The sequence below is a fragment of the Halichoerus grypus genome, chromosome 5 (assembly GCF_964656455.1).
Source record: "Halichoerus grypus chromosome 5, mHalGry1.hap1.1, whole genome shotgun sequence".
Taxonomy (NCBI): domain Eukaryota; kingdom Metazoa; phylum Chordata; class Mammalia; order Carnivora; family Phocidae; genus Halichoerus; species Halichoerus grypus.
Genome location: NC_135716.1, coordinates 54208887 through 54228222, shown reverse-complemented (window position 1 = coordinate 54228222; position 19336 = coordinate 54208887). Strand labels below are relative to the sequence as shown.

General features: G+C 36.1%; 1 protein-coding gene and 1 long non-coding RNA gene across 3 annotated transcripts in view; one reads left to right on the top strand and one right to left on the bottom strand.

Annotated features, from left to right (window-relative positions):
• PKIA (cAMP-dependent protein kinase inhibitor alpha) overlaps nucleotides 1-18181 on the top strand; it is a 105549-nt gene extending 87368 nt beyond the window's left edge. For both annotated transcript variants that reach the window (XM_036110945.2, XM_036110944.2), the window contains 2 exons: nucleotides 5848-6025; nucleotides 9137-18181. In XM_036110945.2, coding sequence (XP_035966838.1) covers nucleotides 5875-6025; nucleotides 9137-9216 — 231 coding nt within the window. In that variant the 5' untranslated portion in view covers nucleotides 5848-5874 and the 3' untranslated portion in view covers nucleotides 9217-18181. The remainder of the gene's footprint in view (nucleotides 1-5847; nucleotides 6026-9136) is intronic.
• The window catches only part of LOC118547441 (uncharacterized), a 110457-nt gene that overhangs the window by 49508 nt on the left and 41613 nt on the right, over nucleotides 1-19336 (bottom strand). The gene's annotated exons all lie outside the window — the stretch shown is intronic.

Below are 19336 nucleotides of genomic sequence, written 5' to 3'. Positions count from 1 at the left end.
TACTCAGAAAACTATAAAATACTCATGAAAGAAATTGAGGAAGACACAAAGAAATGGAAAAACGTTCCATGCTCATGGATTGGAAGAACAAATATTGTGAAGATGTCAATCCTACCTAGAGCAATCTACACATTCAATGCAATCCCCATCAAAATACCATCCACTTTCTTCAAAGAAATGGAACAAATAATCCTAAAATTTGTATGGAACCAGAAAAGACCCCGCATAGCCAGAGGAATGTTGAAAAAGAAAAGCAAAGCTGGCGGCATCACAATTCCGGACTTCCAGCTCTACTACAAAGCTGTCATCATCAAGACAGTATGGTACTGGCACAAAAACAGACACATAGATCAATGGAACAGAATAGAGAGCCCAGAAATGGACCCTCAACTCTATGGTCAACTAATCTTCGACAAAGCAGGAAAGAATGTCCAATGGAAAAAAGACAGTCTCTTCAACAAATGGTGTTGGGAAAATTGGACAGCCACATGCAGAAGAATGAAACTGGACCATTTCCTTACACCACACACAAAAATAGACTCCAAATGGTTGAAAGACCTCAATGTGAGACAGGAGTCCATCAAAATCCTAAAGGAGAACACAGGCAGCAACCTCTTCGACCTCAGCCGCAGCAACTTCTTCCTAGAAACATCGCCAAAGGCAAGGGAAGCAAGGGCAAAAATGAACTATTGGGACTTCATCAAGATAAAAAGCTTTTGCAAAGCAAAGGAAACAGTCAACAAAACCAAAAGACAACTGACAGAATGGGAGAAGATATTTGCAAATGACATATCAGATAAAGGGCTAGTATCCAAAATCTATAAAGAACTCATCAAACTCAACACCAAAAGAACAAAGAATCCAATCAAGAAATGGGCAGAAGACATGAACAGACATTTTTCCAAAGAAGACATCCAAACGGCCAACAGACACATGAAAAAGTGTTCAATATCGCTCGGCATCAGGGAAATCCAAATCAAAACCTCAATGAGATACCACCTCACACCAGTCAGAATGGCTAAAATTAACAAGTCAGGAAATGACAGATGTTGGCGGGGATGCAGAGAAAGGGGAACCCTCCTACACTGTTGGTGGGAATGCAAACTGGTGCAGCCACTCTGGAAAACAGTATGGAGGTTCCTCAAAAAGTTGAAAATAGAGCTACCATATGATCCAGCAATTGCACTCCTGGGTATTTACCCCAAAGATACAAAAGTAGGGACCCGAAAGGGTACGTGCACCCCGATGTTTATAGCAGCAATGTCCACAATAGCCAAACTGTGGAAAGAGCCAAGATGTCCATCAACAGATGAATGGATAAAGAAGATGTGGTATATATATACAATGGAATATTATGCAGCCATCAAAAGGAATGAGATCTTGCCATTTGCAACGACGTGGATGGAACTGGAGGGTATTATGCTGAGCGAAATAAGTCAAACAGAGAAAGACATGTATCATACGACCTCACTGATATGAGGAATTCTTAATCTCAGGAAACAAACTGAGGGTTGCTGGAGTGGGGGGTGGGGTGGGAGGGATGGGGTGACTGGGTGATGGACACTGGGGAGGGTATGTGTTTTGGTAAGCACTGTGAATTGTGCAAGACTGTTGAATCTCAGATCTGTACCTCTGAAACAAATAATGCAATAGATGTTAAGAAAGAAAAAAAGAAGAAGAAGAATGTAGCAGGAGGGGAAGAATGAAGGGGGGGAAATCGGAGGGGGAGAAGAACCATGAGAGACGATGGACTCTGAAAAACAAACTGAGGGTTCTAGAGGGGAGGGGGGTGGGAGGATGGGTTAGCCTGGTGATGGGTATTGAGGAGGGCACGTTCTGCATGGAGCACTGGGTGTTATGCACAAACAATGAATCATGGAATACTATATCTAAAACTAATGATGATGATGTAATGTATGGGGATTAACATAACAATAAAAAAATTTAAAAAAAAAAGGAAAAGAAGAAAAAAAAATAAAAACTATGGTTCCCGTGTTCAAAGAAATAAAAGACAAAATTTAAAATAGCCTCAGTTAATAGGGAAACTATGAGAAATAACAGCATTTTTGAAAAAGAACTACATAGAACTTCTAAAAATGAATACTAATGCTGAAGATAAAAATTCAAGGACTGGCTTAAGAGATTACACATGACTATTTTATCTTCTTTATTAAGAGATGCTTTTGGTATACCACTGGATAAAAATTCTGTGTTAATGTTTAAAAATCACATTTATAATCCTTCCATCCAAAATATGGGTCTATTCTCAAAACCCTTGCAAATTTGATGGATGAGAAATTGTAACCCACTATTACTTTATGTTGCATTTCTTTTATTTTTAAGGATGTTGAGCAACTTTTTATGGTCTTTTTCATTTCTTTCTCTGGAAAACTGCTTATTGACATTTTTGTCTATGTTCTTACTGCATTATGTATTTGCTTCTTATTCCACTGGAAAATATATTTTATATTATGATATTGATACTCTAAGTGTTACATATGGCAAATACTTTCTCTATGTGTATTCTTTGTCAAAAAAATTATGGTTTTTATATGCAACTAATGAATCATTGAACACTATACCAAAAACTAATAATGTACAATATCTTGGCTATATCTATATTTAAATAAAATAAAAATAAACAATTTAAAAAAAAAAAGAAAAGAATACAAAAACACTAATTCAAATTCAAAAAGAAAAAAAAAAAGCCAATGGAATACAGATATTTTAAAGATTTGTTCAAGGAAAGTGAGAAAATAAAAGTAGCTGACCCTTTCTGAGAAATTTAATAAAGGAAAGAGATGGTTGTGTAAAGATGTATGAAGGTTGAGTAAAGAATATTTGGTTAAATGATTGGGTTTTTTGTTGTTGTTTTCTGGTTTTGTTTTTTTTTGTTTTTTTTAGTAAGAGGACTTGAACATGCTTACAGGCTTATGGGAGAAATGCAGAGGAGAAAGAAGACTCAAATTATTGAGGAAAACAAATAATGAATGGAGCAAGGTCCTATAGGAGGCAACAGGAAATAGAATCAATAGCATGCCTTAGAAAGAAAGAAACTAGTTCATCTAGGAAAGAAAGAATAGTGTTTTACAGAGAAATGTGTTTGAGAGAGGAAGAAATTTAAGAGAGTTTGAAGCAGATGTCCTATATCTTCTCAGAGAAGGAAGATGCAAAGTCATCTCTTAAGGCAGGTGGTATCTGGTTGTGTGGCCTGTAAAGCATTTGGAATCCTTCCCACAGAGAAAAGCATAAGGAAGAGTCAACTAGAGGTGAACAAAAGAATTTCTGAACAACTCAGAGTGTATACTAATAATAGAGTAAAAAATTTCTAGTTGAGCCAATTGGCACAATTTTGTGACTTTTTCTGGTAACACTCAGCTACCCAGTTAATGAGATCAGAGAAAGTGCACCATGCTGTTTTCCTAGGTGAGGCTTAGGAAGATCAAGGTGACAGTAGGTCAAAGGGCCTTCTTGATGCCAAAAAGAAGTTACATGAAAATGGTTGGCGATTGATCCAGGCTGAACCTGGAGGAAGCTAAAAAAGGGTTAAAGGAATTAAAAATATAACCAGTGCGAAGAACAGATTCATTAAGAGGAAGAGGGGGAAAAAAGAATAGGTGGTTATGGCCATGAAAGGAATCTCCAAATTCAGAATTTTAGAAATGAGATCGTTTTAAGTGATCATTATTTCTACATCTTCACTTGAAGTGCCATTAATCATCATGCCTTTCAGCTCTCCCCTTACTTATTAGAAAATGGAAGACCAGGAGGTCAAGTGATTTTCCAAAAGTCACTCCATGACTAAACCCAGAATCTTCTGAAGAGCATTTTGAAATTTTAAATAAAATAATAGCCATTAAATCCTATTCCCTTAAAAAATAATGGTAGATATAGTTGAGTGAATGGAAACCAATGTTACCCATAATATAGTCACAGTAAGCATGTATATACATATATTTCCTATTTCAGAAGTGTATTATGCTATTCCTCCCTCATTCCTGTTTCAGCTTCCTCTTAAAGAAGAGAAAATATAAAAGTTTTCTCCAGATTGAATTAATAGCTCCCTCATCAATATGCATTGGGGGAACTCAGCCTAAAAGGATGCACTACTGACTGCCATCCTAAATTGCAGTGTAGATGGCATCAAGTTATTTCAGAGTGCAAGTGTGCATGCCCATGATGATGTATGGGTTCCACCATTTTTGCTTCCCCCATATTTCTTATACTTTGAAAAGATTCCTTTCTCTTGATTACTGATATGTTTTTAATCTTAAACTATAATAAAATGTAATCGGAATATTTAGGAATAGGAGGGAAATTATTTTAAAGTTCTGTTTAAACAAATTAATGCAACAGAAATTTATTGTTTCTTATCTTACCATCCTTCTTTTGACTTTTAGGGAAGGACATAAATTTATTTTATTTTTTTTAAGATTTTATTTATTTATTTGACAGGGAGAGACAAAGCGAGAGAAGGAACACAAGCAGGGGGAGTGGGAGAGGGAGAAGCAGGCTTCCTGCTGAGCAGAGAGACCGATGCAGGGCTCAATCCCAGAACCCTGGGATCATGACCTGAGCCCAAGGCAGACGTTAACGACTGAGCCACCCAGGTGCCCCAGGAAGGACATAAATTTAAACATAGAAAAAACCAAATATTTGTATTTGGTGGTCTTTTGTTAATACATATATCATATTTTACCTCGAAAATATTTTTTTTTGAAAACTCACTTTCATTGGCTCCTTTGGTGGGGGGCAGAGGGAGAGGAGAGAGAGACTCTAAAGCAAGATCCATGCCCAGCATGGAGCCCAACACAGAGCTTGATCTCACAACCCTGAGATCATGACTTAAGCTGAAATCAAGAGTCTGACTTAACCAACTGAGCCACACAGGCACTCCTAATTGACTCCTTTTTAAACTTGAACATTTTATTTCAAAGATTGAGTCAAGAAGGATTGTTATTCCTCTCAAGCAATGACTTAACAAAGGGGCCACAGGGAACCATCCTCCTGGACTGGGAGCAGTTATTTGGTCATTGACATTGCTTAGAATTGCTGGGGGGCACCTGCGTTGCTCAGTTGGTTAAGTGTCTGCCTTTGGCTCAGGTCATGATCTCAGGGTCCTGGGATCGGCCCCTGCGTCAGGGTCCCTGCCAGCGGGGAGTCTGCTTCTCCCTCTCCCTCTCCCTCTGCCTCTGCCTCCAACTCATGCTCGTGCACTCCCTCTCTCTCTCAAATAAATAAATTAAATTAAATTAAAAAAAGAATTGCTGGTACATGGTGATAATAAAAAGCAAACTGAATTTTGGTCCAATTTCATTATTGTTCTTGGACTCTGCAGACAATGTACTTGCATTCTGCTTATCTCTAGGATGGACCACTTCCATTTCACCCCCAACCTTGGTATGCTACTGCTCTCAAGTTCTTATCTCTGCAGTTGAAGACTGACTAAAATGATATTAGAGAAGGAGAATTTTATGACCTAACCAGGTTTCCACAAATTACAGTATTCAGGTCAAATCTGGTCCTATTATTATTTTTCCAAATACAGTTTATTACATTTATTTAACATATTTTACTTGGACTAATTTTGCACTACAACCACAAAATTGAGTAATTGGAATAGAGACCATATAGCCCTCAAAGCCTAATTTATTTACTGCCAGGCCTTTACAGAAAAAAATTTGCTGACCTTTGATCAAAGATTAAAGCATTACTTGCTTTGCAAACACGTAAGCAAGACAATTATTTCACATTCATATTGTAGGCCAGTAATTTAACAAGTGTCTTTGTTAAATGTTACCATTGACCAACATTATATTTACCTATTAGTTTTTCTTTGTTTTGTAGTCCCTGCTATGTGGATATTTGTTAGCAATGACTGATGTGGAAACTACATATGCAGATTTCATTGCTTCAGGAAGAACAGGTAGAAGAAATGCAATACATGATATCCTGGTTTCCTCTGCAAGTGGCAACAGCAATGAATTAGCCTTGAAATTAGCAGGTCTTGATATCAACAAGACAGGTGAGTTGTTTGACACACATCTCTCTGTGAACATGGGATTATTTGTAGCATTTCACTGAGGAGGATTAAAACATGAAAAACCACCTTTGAAAGTAATTTAGTAGAGTTAGAACAGTCTAAGGCAAGATAAAAGTCAGGGACTACTCCATTTTCAGTGACTTCTCTTTATAGGGTTTCCCACTCAAATGCAGAATTCTTAATTTTATTTTACTAATGCAATCAATAAAGCACATGGGTTTTAAAAAAATTCTAATCTCCATAAAAGCTCTGAAATTTCTACAAAGAATATTTAACAAAGTTGGAGCTCCCACCTTCAGTAACATTGGCCACCTATAACATTTCAATAACCATTTCGAAGGAAAAGGGTCTCTAGGTCTCTATTGAAAATGGAAGTAAAACAGTTTGTTACGTCAATGTCTTAGGAAAAAAGGTCTTTCAGTTTTCTTTTCATGATAGAATGGTTTTGTGGAAAATTTGTTATTATTGGGCTTTGCACTCTTCTTACCCAAGTACCAATGAAAAAGTAAAACAAGTTTGTAATATCAAAGTACTTCTGAGTATTTAAATGAATCCCAATAGTTCTTTCATCCATACTTTTGCAAGATTTAAAACTGGATGTATTTCCCTAACAAATCTGGTATAAAAATAACCTTTAAAAGTAAAAAAAGGAGTTCACGATTAAGGAACCACAGTGTTGTGTACATGAAAAGCACTTTTCAGTTTCTGGCTCATGGTAACCACTCAGTACTTCTTTGCTATTAAAATTTTTATGGCAAAGCTTTCCAGTTATTGGAAAACTGAGTCAAGAGTATAGGTTAATGAAACAGCTTAACAATATTACCCTAACGTACTAGGGATAGTACTTTATTCAGTGGCTAAAGGTCAGCAGGTCATAGATTGGTCTTTTCAAATTCAAATTGAAAATAAAACTTTAACACCGCCACCTTGAAATATACAGACTTGTGTATATTTTAGCTTGTGTTGTTTCCCTATTATTTATTACCAGAAGTTACTTATCAAAGCAGCTCTCAGAAGGGGTTTAGGGAATTATTGCAGTTTGGTGGCATGAGGTAAGTAAAGTTTTTTCTGTAGTCTTTGAGAGTTTGCTAATTTCTTTTATAAGATTTATATTTTTATTTATATATTAATATTCTATTTTAAATAATCTGCATTAATTTTAGACACCCCTAATATTATTGATAGAGCAGTTCCATTTCTTCTTTTTTTGTCTTCACTGAAATTAAGACTCATCAGCATCAAGACCTATCTTATACAAGAGAATATATTAAATTATTATATAACAATTGAAATTGATATTTTATATTAATAAATATAAGAAAATAATTTTATATTTTATACAAACGATATTATTAAACAATTTAAAATAATTAAAATATCTTTATGCCACCAGATGCCTTCTTTTCTAAACATTTCTACATTTTAATTGCCATTCTCCAGGCTCCTGAAAATTTTTGTCTTCAAAACCTAAAGTCCAGAGCCAGGCAAAATATAAACAATAGTAACTTTTTTATTATTCTAAGTACAAAGAACTAAAAATAGTAACTGCAATACTGACAAATATATAATGACAAATGAAATATCAATAGCTGAGTATTGTGAAGGACTTCCTCTGTAACTCATGTTTCAGCTTCTTTTTAGTTTATACTCAACAATGTTGCTGTCCCATGTTTACCTTGACTTGTTAACAAGCATCTCTTTAGCAAGGGCTCTGCGATTGCAGCATTAAGCTAAGCCCTGAGAATTGTTACCAGACACCTACAAAGTCCCAAGCCTCACGGGAGTCAAATTCCTTATCTTATCTTTAGCAGTCAGTTTCATCCTTAAATATTCTACTGTCTTGTATCTGCCCTAATTTGACTTCATTCTTTTGATTATCAAGAGCTTTTCTTATTTATCAAGTTTTTGTTGCATGCGAATCTACACATCTCAGATTCAGGCCATCTACACATCCTGGGAGGTTGTTCATTGCGGTAATAATGAAAGTAGTTTATGAGCATTATATATGTGTGTGTGTGTGTGTGTGTGTGTGTGTGTGTGTGTGTGTGTGTGTATAGTCATACCCTGAGAACTCCTTTAGGAGCAGAATATATATATATATATATATTTATGTAGAACTGCTTTTAATTTCCCTAAAGTATGTTATCTGGTGAAATGTTTTGTGTATACTTGTTAAGAGTAAAGGAGAAATTGCCTTTCAACATTTTCATTTAAAGAACGGAACAGTCCACTCACCTCTATCCATTTGAATTTTGGTAACAAACACTCAGCAAACATTGATATAGTTTACATTATTGAACACCCAAAAATATTTTGTCCACTAAGCCATATCAGTTGCTTAATAATGAACTAATACATGCAGATATATGAATCTTTGAATCAAGGATTGGCCTACAGCTTGCAAGTATTGAACTGTAGATAAAGTGACCTAATATGGGAAGAAAGCGTTGTTTAATTTCAGTGTTTGCTATGTCACAAGCTGAGATTGCTGCTGAGTACGCAATTATGAGAGTGGTTTTATTAGCATTGTGCATATGTTCTTTAAGGGCAGACCAGAGGCCATCATAACTATCTGGCAAGGGACCGATGAGCTAACATAATGTCCTTTCATCTTCTACTGTTGCTTTTAATTTAAATTAACTAAACCTCTAAAAAATCAGGTGGATTATCAACAAGTACTATAAGTAATATAAAATGCAATTTTTAAATATTTCTTAAAATAAGACAGGAGTGAAATGGTAAACTTGCTTCCCATTTTTTATTTCTGCCTAAAATCACTTCTGATTTCTACAACCTGTGAAACTATAAGTGCCATGACCTGGCCTTGAGATTTCCTAGCATAAATTATCACTAACCATTGTAAAATTGTTATTTTGGTTTTGAGCCATGCTGTCCCAAGTTCATAGAACCAGAATTAGCCAGCCCTTGAAACACTAATTGAGGAATTGATTACCAAAAAAATACACTTGTCTCTATGAGAATTTCAGACTTTTTGAGTATTTCTGAAATTTCCAATATTATATGTTAAGAGTCAGTAAATATAGGCAATAGTTTTTTATTTTGCCTTTATCCTTTTTTTATTGTCTCTTACAGAAGGTGAAGAAGATGCACAACGAACTTCCACAGAACAAAGTGGGGAAGCCCAGGGGGAAGCAGCAAAATCTGAAAGCTAACACCCCACTTTGATAACTTCAACAACATCTGACAATGTCTCAAATCTCCAGGCCTGGCTGGAATGCATTTGTTTCCCAGAGTGAAAACGAGGGGAAGAAAATAGCTGTGCTGCATTGTAGGAATCTGCTCATTATCATGTTAAAAATGGGGGCAGAGGCAGTGGCTGCAGACAGACTTTTCTCTACCTCTGTCATTAGCAATGGTTGAAATCATGTGGCTTGTGTTTGGATGTCATTTTTATATGGATCCTTTCACTTGACCATATGATAAAATGCTTGTAGAGAGTAGCACTGACCTAGATGATTCTTCCTGTAGCATCTGGCCCCTCACAATGTCAGAGGATTTAATTGTGTCTAATTGCAAAGGGTTGGTTGAACCCCAGAGTTTAAATATCTCTGGTCTAAGTATTCACCCAGTAAAAGAACCATCCAGAAAGCACTGTTTTTAGCATTATGTATCTGTGTGTTCCTGCTGTGTTATTTACACTGTTTTGTATCGTACAAAATAGACGCTCAGCACTGCCCCCTTCTTTGATCGCTTATGAGAAACAAAAATGATGTATGTGACTGTGAATTTTTATACCACTCATTTTTAAAAGGGCTGCCTTTCTCCTTCTCCACAGTGTGGTGGTGTACACAGGATAGATCACACTTTTTTTTAACTTAATCTTTCCCCTTGATTCACTGTTGATGAATTAAGTCTAATTCATCAAGACTTTTTTGCTTTATTATAGAGGCATTTGAAAATATCCGCTAATGTGAATTTTACTTGAAATTCAGTCTGTTTGTTGTCTGCACAGACCAGAATTAAATATGCAAATTTTGTTTTATTTTCAATTGGAGAACTTTCCCCAATTAATATATTTTTAAAAATTTTTAATTATGAGGATTTTGGAGAATCAGGATGGTGGGAGAGATAAGATAATGTTAAGAACAGGAAACATTTTGTTCTTATGGAATCAAATTACTCAATGCTATATGCTACTATTTAAATTTGGAGGACAGCTTATCTGGATGGAGCTGTAACAGATGGAAAAAATTATCTTGCAATCATGTGGACACCAATCACAAAAGTAAAGCCCTTGCATTGTGTTTTTTCATGTCTTTTTTCAGCCCTATCAGATACAAATGTTATTATGCACTTTTTAATGTTTGTAAACTTTTACTAATAATTAGTGTGAATTGCATTCTGATACAATAATAATTATCATTAGAAGCTAACAAAATCCTCATTAATACTGTTGATAGCCTCTGCTGTGTTTTGACATCATGGTTCTTATATGGAAAGTTTCTGTGAGCTGTGTAATCCCACTGGTCAGTATTATAAAATCATTTATCAGTAGTAATAAATAAGGAACCGGTAATATGCCAATGGCTCATGGGTTACTGAACAAATAGCAGATAACAGGAAGACCCTTTACAATAAAGGGCCCACTTAAATTATCCTCGAGGTCTTAGATACAGTCCCATTCGAGGTAGGTTAAGCAGCATTTCCACAGATAATCTCCATGGATATATTGGGAACTCAGCCCTAAGAAAGGTCAGTCTTCCCTCATCCCCCCTTACAATACTTTCCAAATGAGTAGGATAAGGGCAAGGGTATCATTCGGTCCTCAATCATATGTTACTAGAAAAAATGTTAATAGTGTAAGTCTCTCAGAAAATAGTAAGTATTAGAGAGCTTCATTCTAACCAGTTAGGGTCCCAAATGCCCCATTAAAATTCAAGTAAACCCGCCTACTAATAGACTCACAAGTGGGAAGAGAGGTTCCTGAGGCTTTTTTAGACAATCTCTGGTAGTCCATTTAAAATATCCAACCCATAAAATCACTTTTTCAATATCCTCATTTACTATCCTCATAGCTTTCTTGTGAATCTAGGTAAAGTTCTCTCCATCCTTAAAGTTGTGGAATTCCAAACTGATTACATGTGATTTTGTAAAGTTTAGGACTAGTGCTGAGTGTATGTGGAGAGTTTATATTCCTATGTGATATACTATTATTAATGCATGTGGTGTCGTGCTTGTCTTTGAATATATAATAGTGCTAAATTGGAAAGTCATATGGAGCTTTTGAATTATTTTGACCTCTTACTGCTACTTTGTCTGCTATATTCAAACCCAGAGGCATTCCCAAGCTAGAAGATAAAAATCTACTTTCCAAAATGTCCACATCCTACAATATTGCTCAGCAAAAGTTCACAGTGTCTTCCAAATTGTATTGTAATATCTTTTACTTGCAAGCCAATAATATACATGGAACTGAATTTTTAAGGACAAAAGGAAAAGGTAGAAAACTAAGGAGTTAGGTTTGAGACTATGCATTGAATGCCCACTAACCAATGACATTATGCTAATCACTTCCCAGCACTTTTTCTCCCATTTAATTGTTTCTCCTCAGAGAATTTGATTAAAGAGGTAGTGTTATCCCATTTCACAGATTAAGAAATTAAGGCTCAATAAGGTATAACTTTTCCAAGTTTAAAAAGCTAATAAATGATGAAATTAAGATTTGAACCTATCTTTGTTTCCAAGGAGCTTTCTACTGCACATGGCCATAAAATTAAAGCCAATTATAGAGCATCTTTATCTGTAAGGGAACATTTAGACATGAACTGGTTCAACCTCCATATTTTATAGAGGGAAACTGAGTCTCAGAACGGGGAATTGTCTTTCTCAAGGTTACCTAGATAAGTAATGACACAGATGTGACCAGATCATAGAAAGTACACTTTGAAAAAAAAAAGAAATTCAATTAGAATTTATTTTTTTGTGTTATACTTTCCCCCAAATATTTTTCTGTCATGAAGTCTATAAATTTGGCATGGTTCAGATTTTTTTTATGTTCCATGCTACTCATTTTGTTTAATTAACTAGAAATATGAAAATTTCAGTTTTACTCATTTGCAATAAATATGAACTTGTCAAATTTACCTTTTATCAATTGTAAACATTCTATGCCAACATATTCTCATAATTCATAGAAATGTTTTTCCAATATATTACAGGCAGTCTTCAATTTTTAGGCAACATCCCAAGGAACTGCCCATTGTAAATGCCATACAGTTGAGTTTTACTCAGATACAGTGAAAATGCACCATTTTATAAGATGAATGATGTTGCTTTTTCTCTTCAGAGAAGCAATAATGGGTAAAGAAATGTAACTGCCAGGTAGCCTAGCTTCTGAGTAAAGCTTGTAGCAATAGGAAGACAATGTATAGTTATCAAGTAAAAAGAGGAAAGCATCTATGACTTATGATGTCTTAATAGGCCCCAAATTGTTCTTTAATTAAAGAGTTGCAGTCTCTGAAGTTATTTGTGAGCTTGTATGACTTTTGTATTTAGTAATGTTGCATGCTCACATAATTGATATTAAAAGTAATACATTTTTTCTGAAATGTACACAGTCTATTAAGAGTATTTATTGAACATACACTATGTATTTGGTGCTTGAGAAAGTGCTTCGAGTGAGAAAGGAGAAATTCAAAGCCTCAGCCATCCTGTGGTGGACATACCAGCATTCTGGCCTCACTTTTTCGGGGCCTTTATTCCAATAATTTTCACCTCCATTCCACTCTAGTAGCCCACTTCCTGGACTTCATCATCTACCAGAGTCAACTCTTAAATTAATTGTAAGCCCCACAAACACTACGCTGTTATGGTTCTTACTTGCTCATCTGCAGGGCAGTGATTTTCAATCAGAAGAAAGACCAATGTTTATCAGAATCCCCTGAAAATTTTACAACACTCCTTCCTCCACCCATATACATTCTCTCTCTTGCTCTCACACACACATACACAAACACAATTGCTCCTTGAAAACACTCCCTGTGCAACTTTGGCATCTTTTCCTGCTCCCACCTTCACACTCACAACCTGAGAACCACTGATTTAGAAAAAATGCAGTTTCCAGATGCACCAGCTCTGTTTATGCCACTAAAAAGCTTTAAAATGAGTCAATAACAAAATGGAGTGTTCACAGACACCCATGGTTTTACTCTATTAAGGAATAACATCTTGGGATAGAAAAAAGCAGAGAGTTTAACTTCTTTTATTTTGGTGTTGCTCTCTTTTCATTATATTATTTTTATCAAATAAAGGCAGGAAAGACCAAGCAGAATCCAAGGTGGAACCCAGGAGAAAGTAAGCGTCGAATTACACCCTGAGTTCAGGCAAGGTCTTCAGCAGACGGGGTAAAAGAGGATGTAGATCTTTAAGTTCATGTTTTTTGGTCACAAGGATGAAACACTACACAGGGATTTAGAACAAAATGCTAGCCAGTGCAAAACAAGTTTGTATTGTCTCTGGTGTTTCTTCTTTTTGTATATTTATTGCCTCTATCTAGGCCACAATGTGGGGATTTAGGATCCTGGCCATCTCTCACTATAAAGTCAAAATCAACAAAACTTTCTGACTATAACTGGTTAACTTTCTAGTTTGCACCACATCTACTTTCTGTTTATATCAAGATGGATGTTTCTGTAGCAACTCTCCTCCCAGTCTGAAATCCACTGTTAACCTCCTCAGTGCTCCTGATTTTCTCACTTTCTTGTCTTTTTGCCATCTCTGCCCAATGAAAACCCATCAAACCATCTGATTTCACTCTACTTGTCTTCACAATGACTGTAAAAAGTTTCTAACAATGCTTATTCATTGTTTGCAACTGCATTTTAGACATGAGTACTGTTCAGCTTTTTGCATCATATCCCGAAGGATAGAAGAAGCTTCCCACTACCGTCTAAGATGTAGGTTTTCATCTGACATTTTAATTTTATTTTAATTTTTTTAAAAGATTTTATTTATTTATTTGAGAGAGCGAGAGAGAGAGAGTGCATGAGCAGGGGAAAGGAGCAGAGGGAGAGGTAGAAACAGGCACCTGACACAAGGTTCCATCCCAGGACCCTGGGATCATGACCTGAACTGAAGGCAGACGCCTAACCAACTGAGCCACCCAGGTCTTCCAAGTCATCTTTGACATTTTTAAACCATTTTCTTTCAGGAGGTCTGTTAATTATCCTTTTTTCTTTACTGACTTTACCCTTTTCTACAAATGTACTCAAGTTCTCAGTTCCACTCTTAACTTCACTACTTGTATTTCTCAAAATAGCAATCTTTGCTTTTGTTTTCATGTTTCTCCTCATTTCTCATCCTTTTGCAGTTTGACTTCCAATTAAATTTTTCTTATCACCAACATCTTTAGTAGTTTCTGGACTCCTAGTATTGTCACTAAAACCCCAGTCAATGTGGAAATTAAAAAATGATGATGTTCCAGAGGACTCAAGCTTCTCTTAAAATAAAATTTAATGGTTCTGTAATTCTAATTGATAGTTTGCCAGGGTGTAGCTGCATAATTAAGGATGGAATCTATGTATCCCATAGATTCTCCAGGTTCACATCTTCCATCATATATGGATGTGCCTTTTCTCTTCCACCACATTCTCCCCGTAACGTTTGCTACATCCCCAGGTCCTATAGTGCTCATTTCTTTATAGGGATGGTTGCACATATGTAGGCACTAACCTGGAGCCTGGACATCCAGAGATGGGCAAGATTAGCTTGTGATGTTTTAGGGTTCTGTATTCCATTATACTCCAGGATGACTGCCAGCAGTATCACTAGTTTCTCTCAAAGCAGCCATGTACAAGCAAAACCACTCAACTTCTTTGTACCCAGACCACTCTAGTTCTCTGAATTAGACCTAAGTGAGTATATCAATTCCAGTGGTCAAATATATTGGATAGTTTATATATGTTTTACAAGCCTATCTTAAGGCATTTAATCCTGTTCACCATGGAATCTTTTTTGAGATGCTTCCTTTACTTTCCTACCCTATCCCCCACCCCCAGGAGTATGTATGTATGTATTCAATCCTTTGTTCCTTTTTTCTGGCAACTCCTCACTTTCCTTGACAAATCCCTCCTTCTCTACCTCCCCACTAAATACTGTGGTTCCCTGGGATTCTATCTTCACTCTTCTCTAATCCCAGTGTTCACATGACCTCTTCTAGACCAACATCATCAATCACGACTTCTACTCTGATGAATCCCAGAGGTCATTCCTGACCATGTGACTTATTGGACAGCTCCATATGGATTTCCCAAAAACATCTTAAAATTCAACATTCCAACACTAAATCCATTCCCAAAACTGCTTTTCTTCATATGCTGCAGATCTCATATAATGGAAGCACTGGTTTCTCAGCAAACTTAAATCAAAATTCTTACAGTTCTCTTAACTCTTGTTCCTCCAATTTGTTTTTCAGTCCATCAATTCTAATTATTACTTACTTCTTGAAACTTCCCACTTCTTTTTGTCTGCATTACAACCCTTTAAATCATCACTTATCTAATATAATGCAATAATCTGCTCATCAGGACCTGCCTTGTCTGGCATTCTCTCAACCAGATGTCTCTTTCTAATACATAAGTCTGATTGTTTCACTCTCCTAATTTAAAAAAATCCTTAAATTTAGCCAGACAAAAAACTTTTTGGTATAAGTGCCACATTTTGTTTTTATATAACTCCTTGTTCTGTGTTAGCTGTTTTCCTGTTCCTAAGATGTTCTTCATGCTTGACAGCAAGTTCTCATTGGTCCTTTCAGATTGTGTCCCATTTTACCCTTTAGAGCCTTTTTGACTTGCATCCTCATTCCCAAGCCCCAGCCTAGGTAATTAGCTATTCTATACTCCTTGATCCCCTAACACTTGATCTGCAAATGTATCTTGTTAGATCATAGCTATTTGTTTACATGTGTATCTCTCCAACTAGAATATGAGCTCTTTCAGGGAAAAAGCCCTGTTTTGTTCATCTCTGTCTCCTCATTGTCTATTAATATTCAATAAATTTGTAAATGAATGTCTGACCTGCTGAAGCTCACAAGGTAGTTAACAAAATTTACACACAGATTGATTAGGGAAAAATGCAATACAGAGAGAAAGTTGATAGTTGAAAATAGTAAAGCCTGTATAATATTGCCTTACAGAAGGTAAAAGCTTAATTTTTTTCTAGTTTATGAAATACTGTAACTATTTTTATTTATTTTTTAATTTTATTTTATTTTTTAAAAAGAGGGAATGGGGAGGGGCAGAAGGAGAGAGAGAATCTTAAGCAGGTTCCACGCCCAGCAGGGAGCCTGAGCTGGCTCCATCTCACAACCCTGAGATCATGACCTGAGCCAAAATCAAGAGTCAGATGTTTAACCGACTGAGCCACCCAGGTGCCCCATTAATGTAACTATTTTTAAATTTGATTCTCAAACTGTATGCTGCACATTTACACACACACACAGATTTGATATGACATACAGAGATGAAATGTCCAATAGGATAATGTATAAATAAATGAGCAAATTAGAGTAAGCCATCCAGCTAAACAGTGACCTGGTAAAAGTATTTGGCATTCTGTAGTACAAGTCCCCTTCAATTTGCCAGAATTGAGAATAGACAAAAAAAAAAAAAAAGAGAGAGAGAGAGAGATTATATCATAGTCTCCTAGCCTAAGCAACACATTAGTCAGAGAGCAAGATCTCTAAGCAGACTTTTGGTCTTTAAACAAGGGGACACTGAAGTTTCTAAGAATATGCTTCACAGAAATAAAATCTAATGTACTCTAATAGGCTAAAGAAATGAGAGTTCTGATAGAATATGATGAACTTCAAAATGGCAGGAATTCACAGAAAAAAAGGAGAAAATAATACAAAGGGACCAAGAGACATGTCTATACACTCAAGAAGGAAAGGACACTGATATAGATGTACAAAACCTTAAGGTCTTTTTCCTGAATATTCTATCTTTTCAAAAACACAGAAAAATAGTAGTAATCAAATTAACACTGGCAATCTGGCAGGACTACTAAAGAAGCATTGTGTACTTTTTGACTCTGAAACTAAGAAATAAGAGTGGCCAAGGAAATGATGTAGGTTACTCCTAACAGAACACATGTTTGCACTTTGGCTACCATGATTAATTTTACACATTTCCCTTGAGTAGGATGGTGTGACTATTATGACTCACTTGTTGAATTTTTAAGTTTTCTTTTATCCCACATGTTCTTTAAAATCCATAAAACAATATGTAACCATGAATTTTAAGGGCAAAAAATTATGTAAAAATAGCTATAGCTAGGGAGTGACAACAAACAGAACATGCCTTCCTGGATGGTCTTAAGCAAAATCTAGTAAATCATCAATTTTATTTAGGAAATATTTGTTGGGAATTTAGTAATTTTAAGTTGCTGTGTTAGGTGCAGTAAGGAGTAAAATTAAAAAAAAATACCACAAAATCTTTGACTAATAGAAACTGGAATATGTGACAGTGAGCATAAGTTTCTTCTGTCAGTATTCCCAGCCTTTTCCCAATGCCACTCCAACCCTTTATTATAAGGAATTTTCCTTCAATCCCACTGTGTAATGAGAATTTACTTTTTGCTCAGCTGATTCCCAGGACTTTGTAACACAGAATTGGAAGAACAGATCTAGACACAGGTTAGAGTGGTAAGAGGAAAAAGATTTTTTCATGAAGAATTAATACAAGGGTTGTTCTTTGCTGAAAATAAATCAAGTAATGGTTGAAGTAGACAAAAAAAATTGTAAGCTAACTCATTAAAGTCAATTTGCATAATAAAAAGCTAAGAATTAGGGAGAAAATTAGAAAAGCAATGAAACTGGGGTTTCTAAAAGAAAGTTCCAGAGGGTTGACAAGAGGTTTCAATGAAGAAACAGTCAAAGAAAATTAGGATAAAAAGCATTTCTATAGGCTGTGAACTAGACTTTCTAAGAGATATATGTAAAGATTGAGAATACTTTTCAATTATCTCTGGTTTTTGGGAGAGACTTTTTTTTAATGTGACTCCATGCAAAGACAGGGCCACATGAGACCCTAAGGTTTATTAAAGTATACTCATTTAATAGTAATGGCAAGACAAGTACATATATATTTATAATAAATGTCTGAATATGATAAGCAATAACAGATGAACATGGACTATCCCGTGCATATGCTGGGGGAGAAATGTCTCTCAACAGGAAAGATCATGGAGAAGGATGTGATGGAATGATTCCCTGAAATATTTATTTCATTGAAGAAAAAGAGATTAGACATTCTACATAGAAAAAAAAATGATATAAACTGAGGTACACAGGTAGAAAAACATGGGGTCATATATTTTTTAAATAATCCCAGTTTGCTAGAGCACAGTATATGTGTTAAGTCTGAGGTGAGACACTGGGGTGTGGCTGACAAACCAGCTCCATGAGGTCACTCAGAGGGAAGAGTGTGGGCATCAGAGCATGTCTCAGGCACAAAGATCTGAGATACAGAGGGCATCCATACCAAGGAGCCTAACATAGAATCGAAAGAATTCTGAAAGTGGGAGTTAAGTTTTTGAAGATAGGCTAAGGGCTTGGAGATGAAAGTAGGATGTATTCCAAGGTTAAGAATCCAGTGGCTGAAAAAACCAAATGTCAGAGGAAAAAGCGAGAAGTTGCCGAGATGCATACAAGAGGCACAGACAGGATCCTGACTCGCAAAGCAGCTGCTGCTGTCCTTCATCCATGCTTTCCACTCGTGCCCTGACACACTCCTCAGTTTTATTAAAGGCACCATACTTCTCTGCTGACAATGTGATATAAGTACAAAAGAAAGAGGTCTTTTTATATAGCACCATAGGTAGGTGACCTTTTCTTTCTCTTTTTTTTTTTTTTTAAGATTTTATTTATTTATTTGACAGAGAGAGACACAGCGAGAGAAGGAACACAAGCAGGGGGAGTGGGAGAGGGATAAGCAGGCTTCTTGCTGAGCAGGGAGCCCGACGCGGGGCTCGATCCCAGGACCCTGGGACCATGACCTGAGCCGAAGGCAGACACCTAATGACTGAGCCACCCAGGCGCCCCAATAGGTGACCTTTTCTCGGGGACATAATAGCTATCAGGTTCTGAATATGTATTGGACACTTGATTAAATTGCCTCTATTTCTCACAATTACTCTAATATATGAATATACTTCTCTCCTTATAAATAACCAACCTAAGGTGCAGAGAAGTTAAGTGGCTTGTCCAAGGTCGTGCAGTTTTTGTGTTGCAAAGCCAGGATGGAAACCTATGCTCAGCTTCTCTGATGACAATTT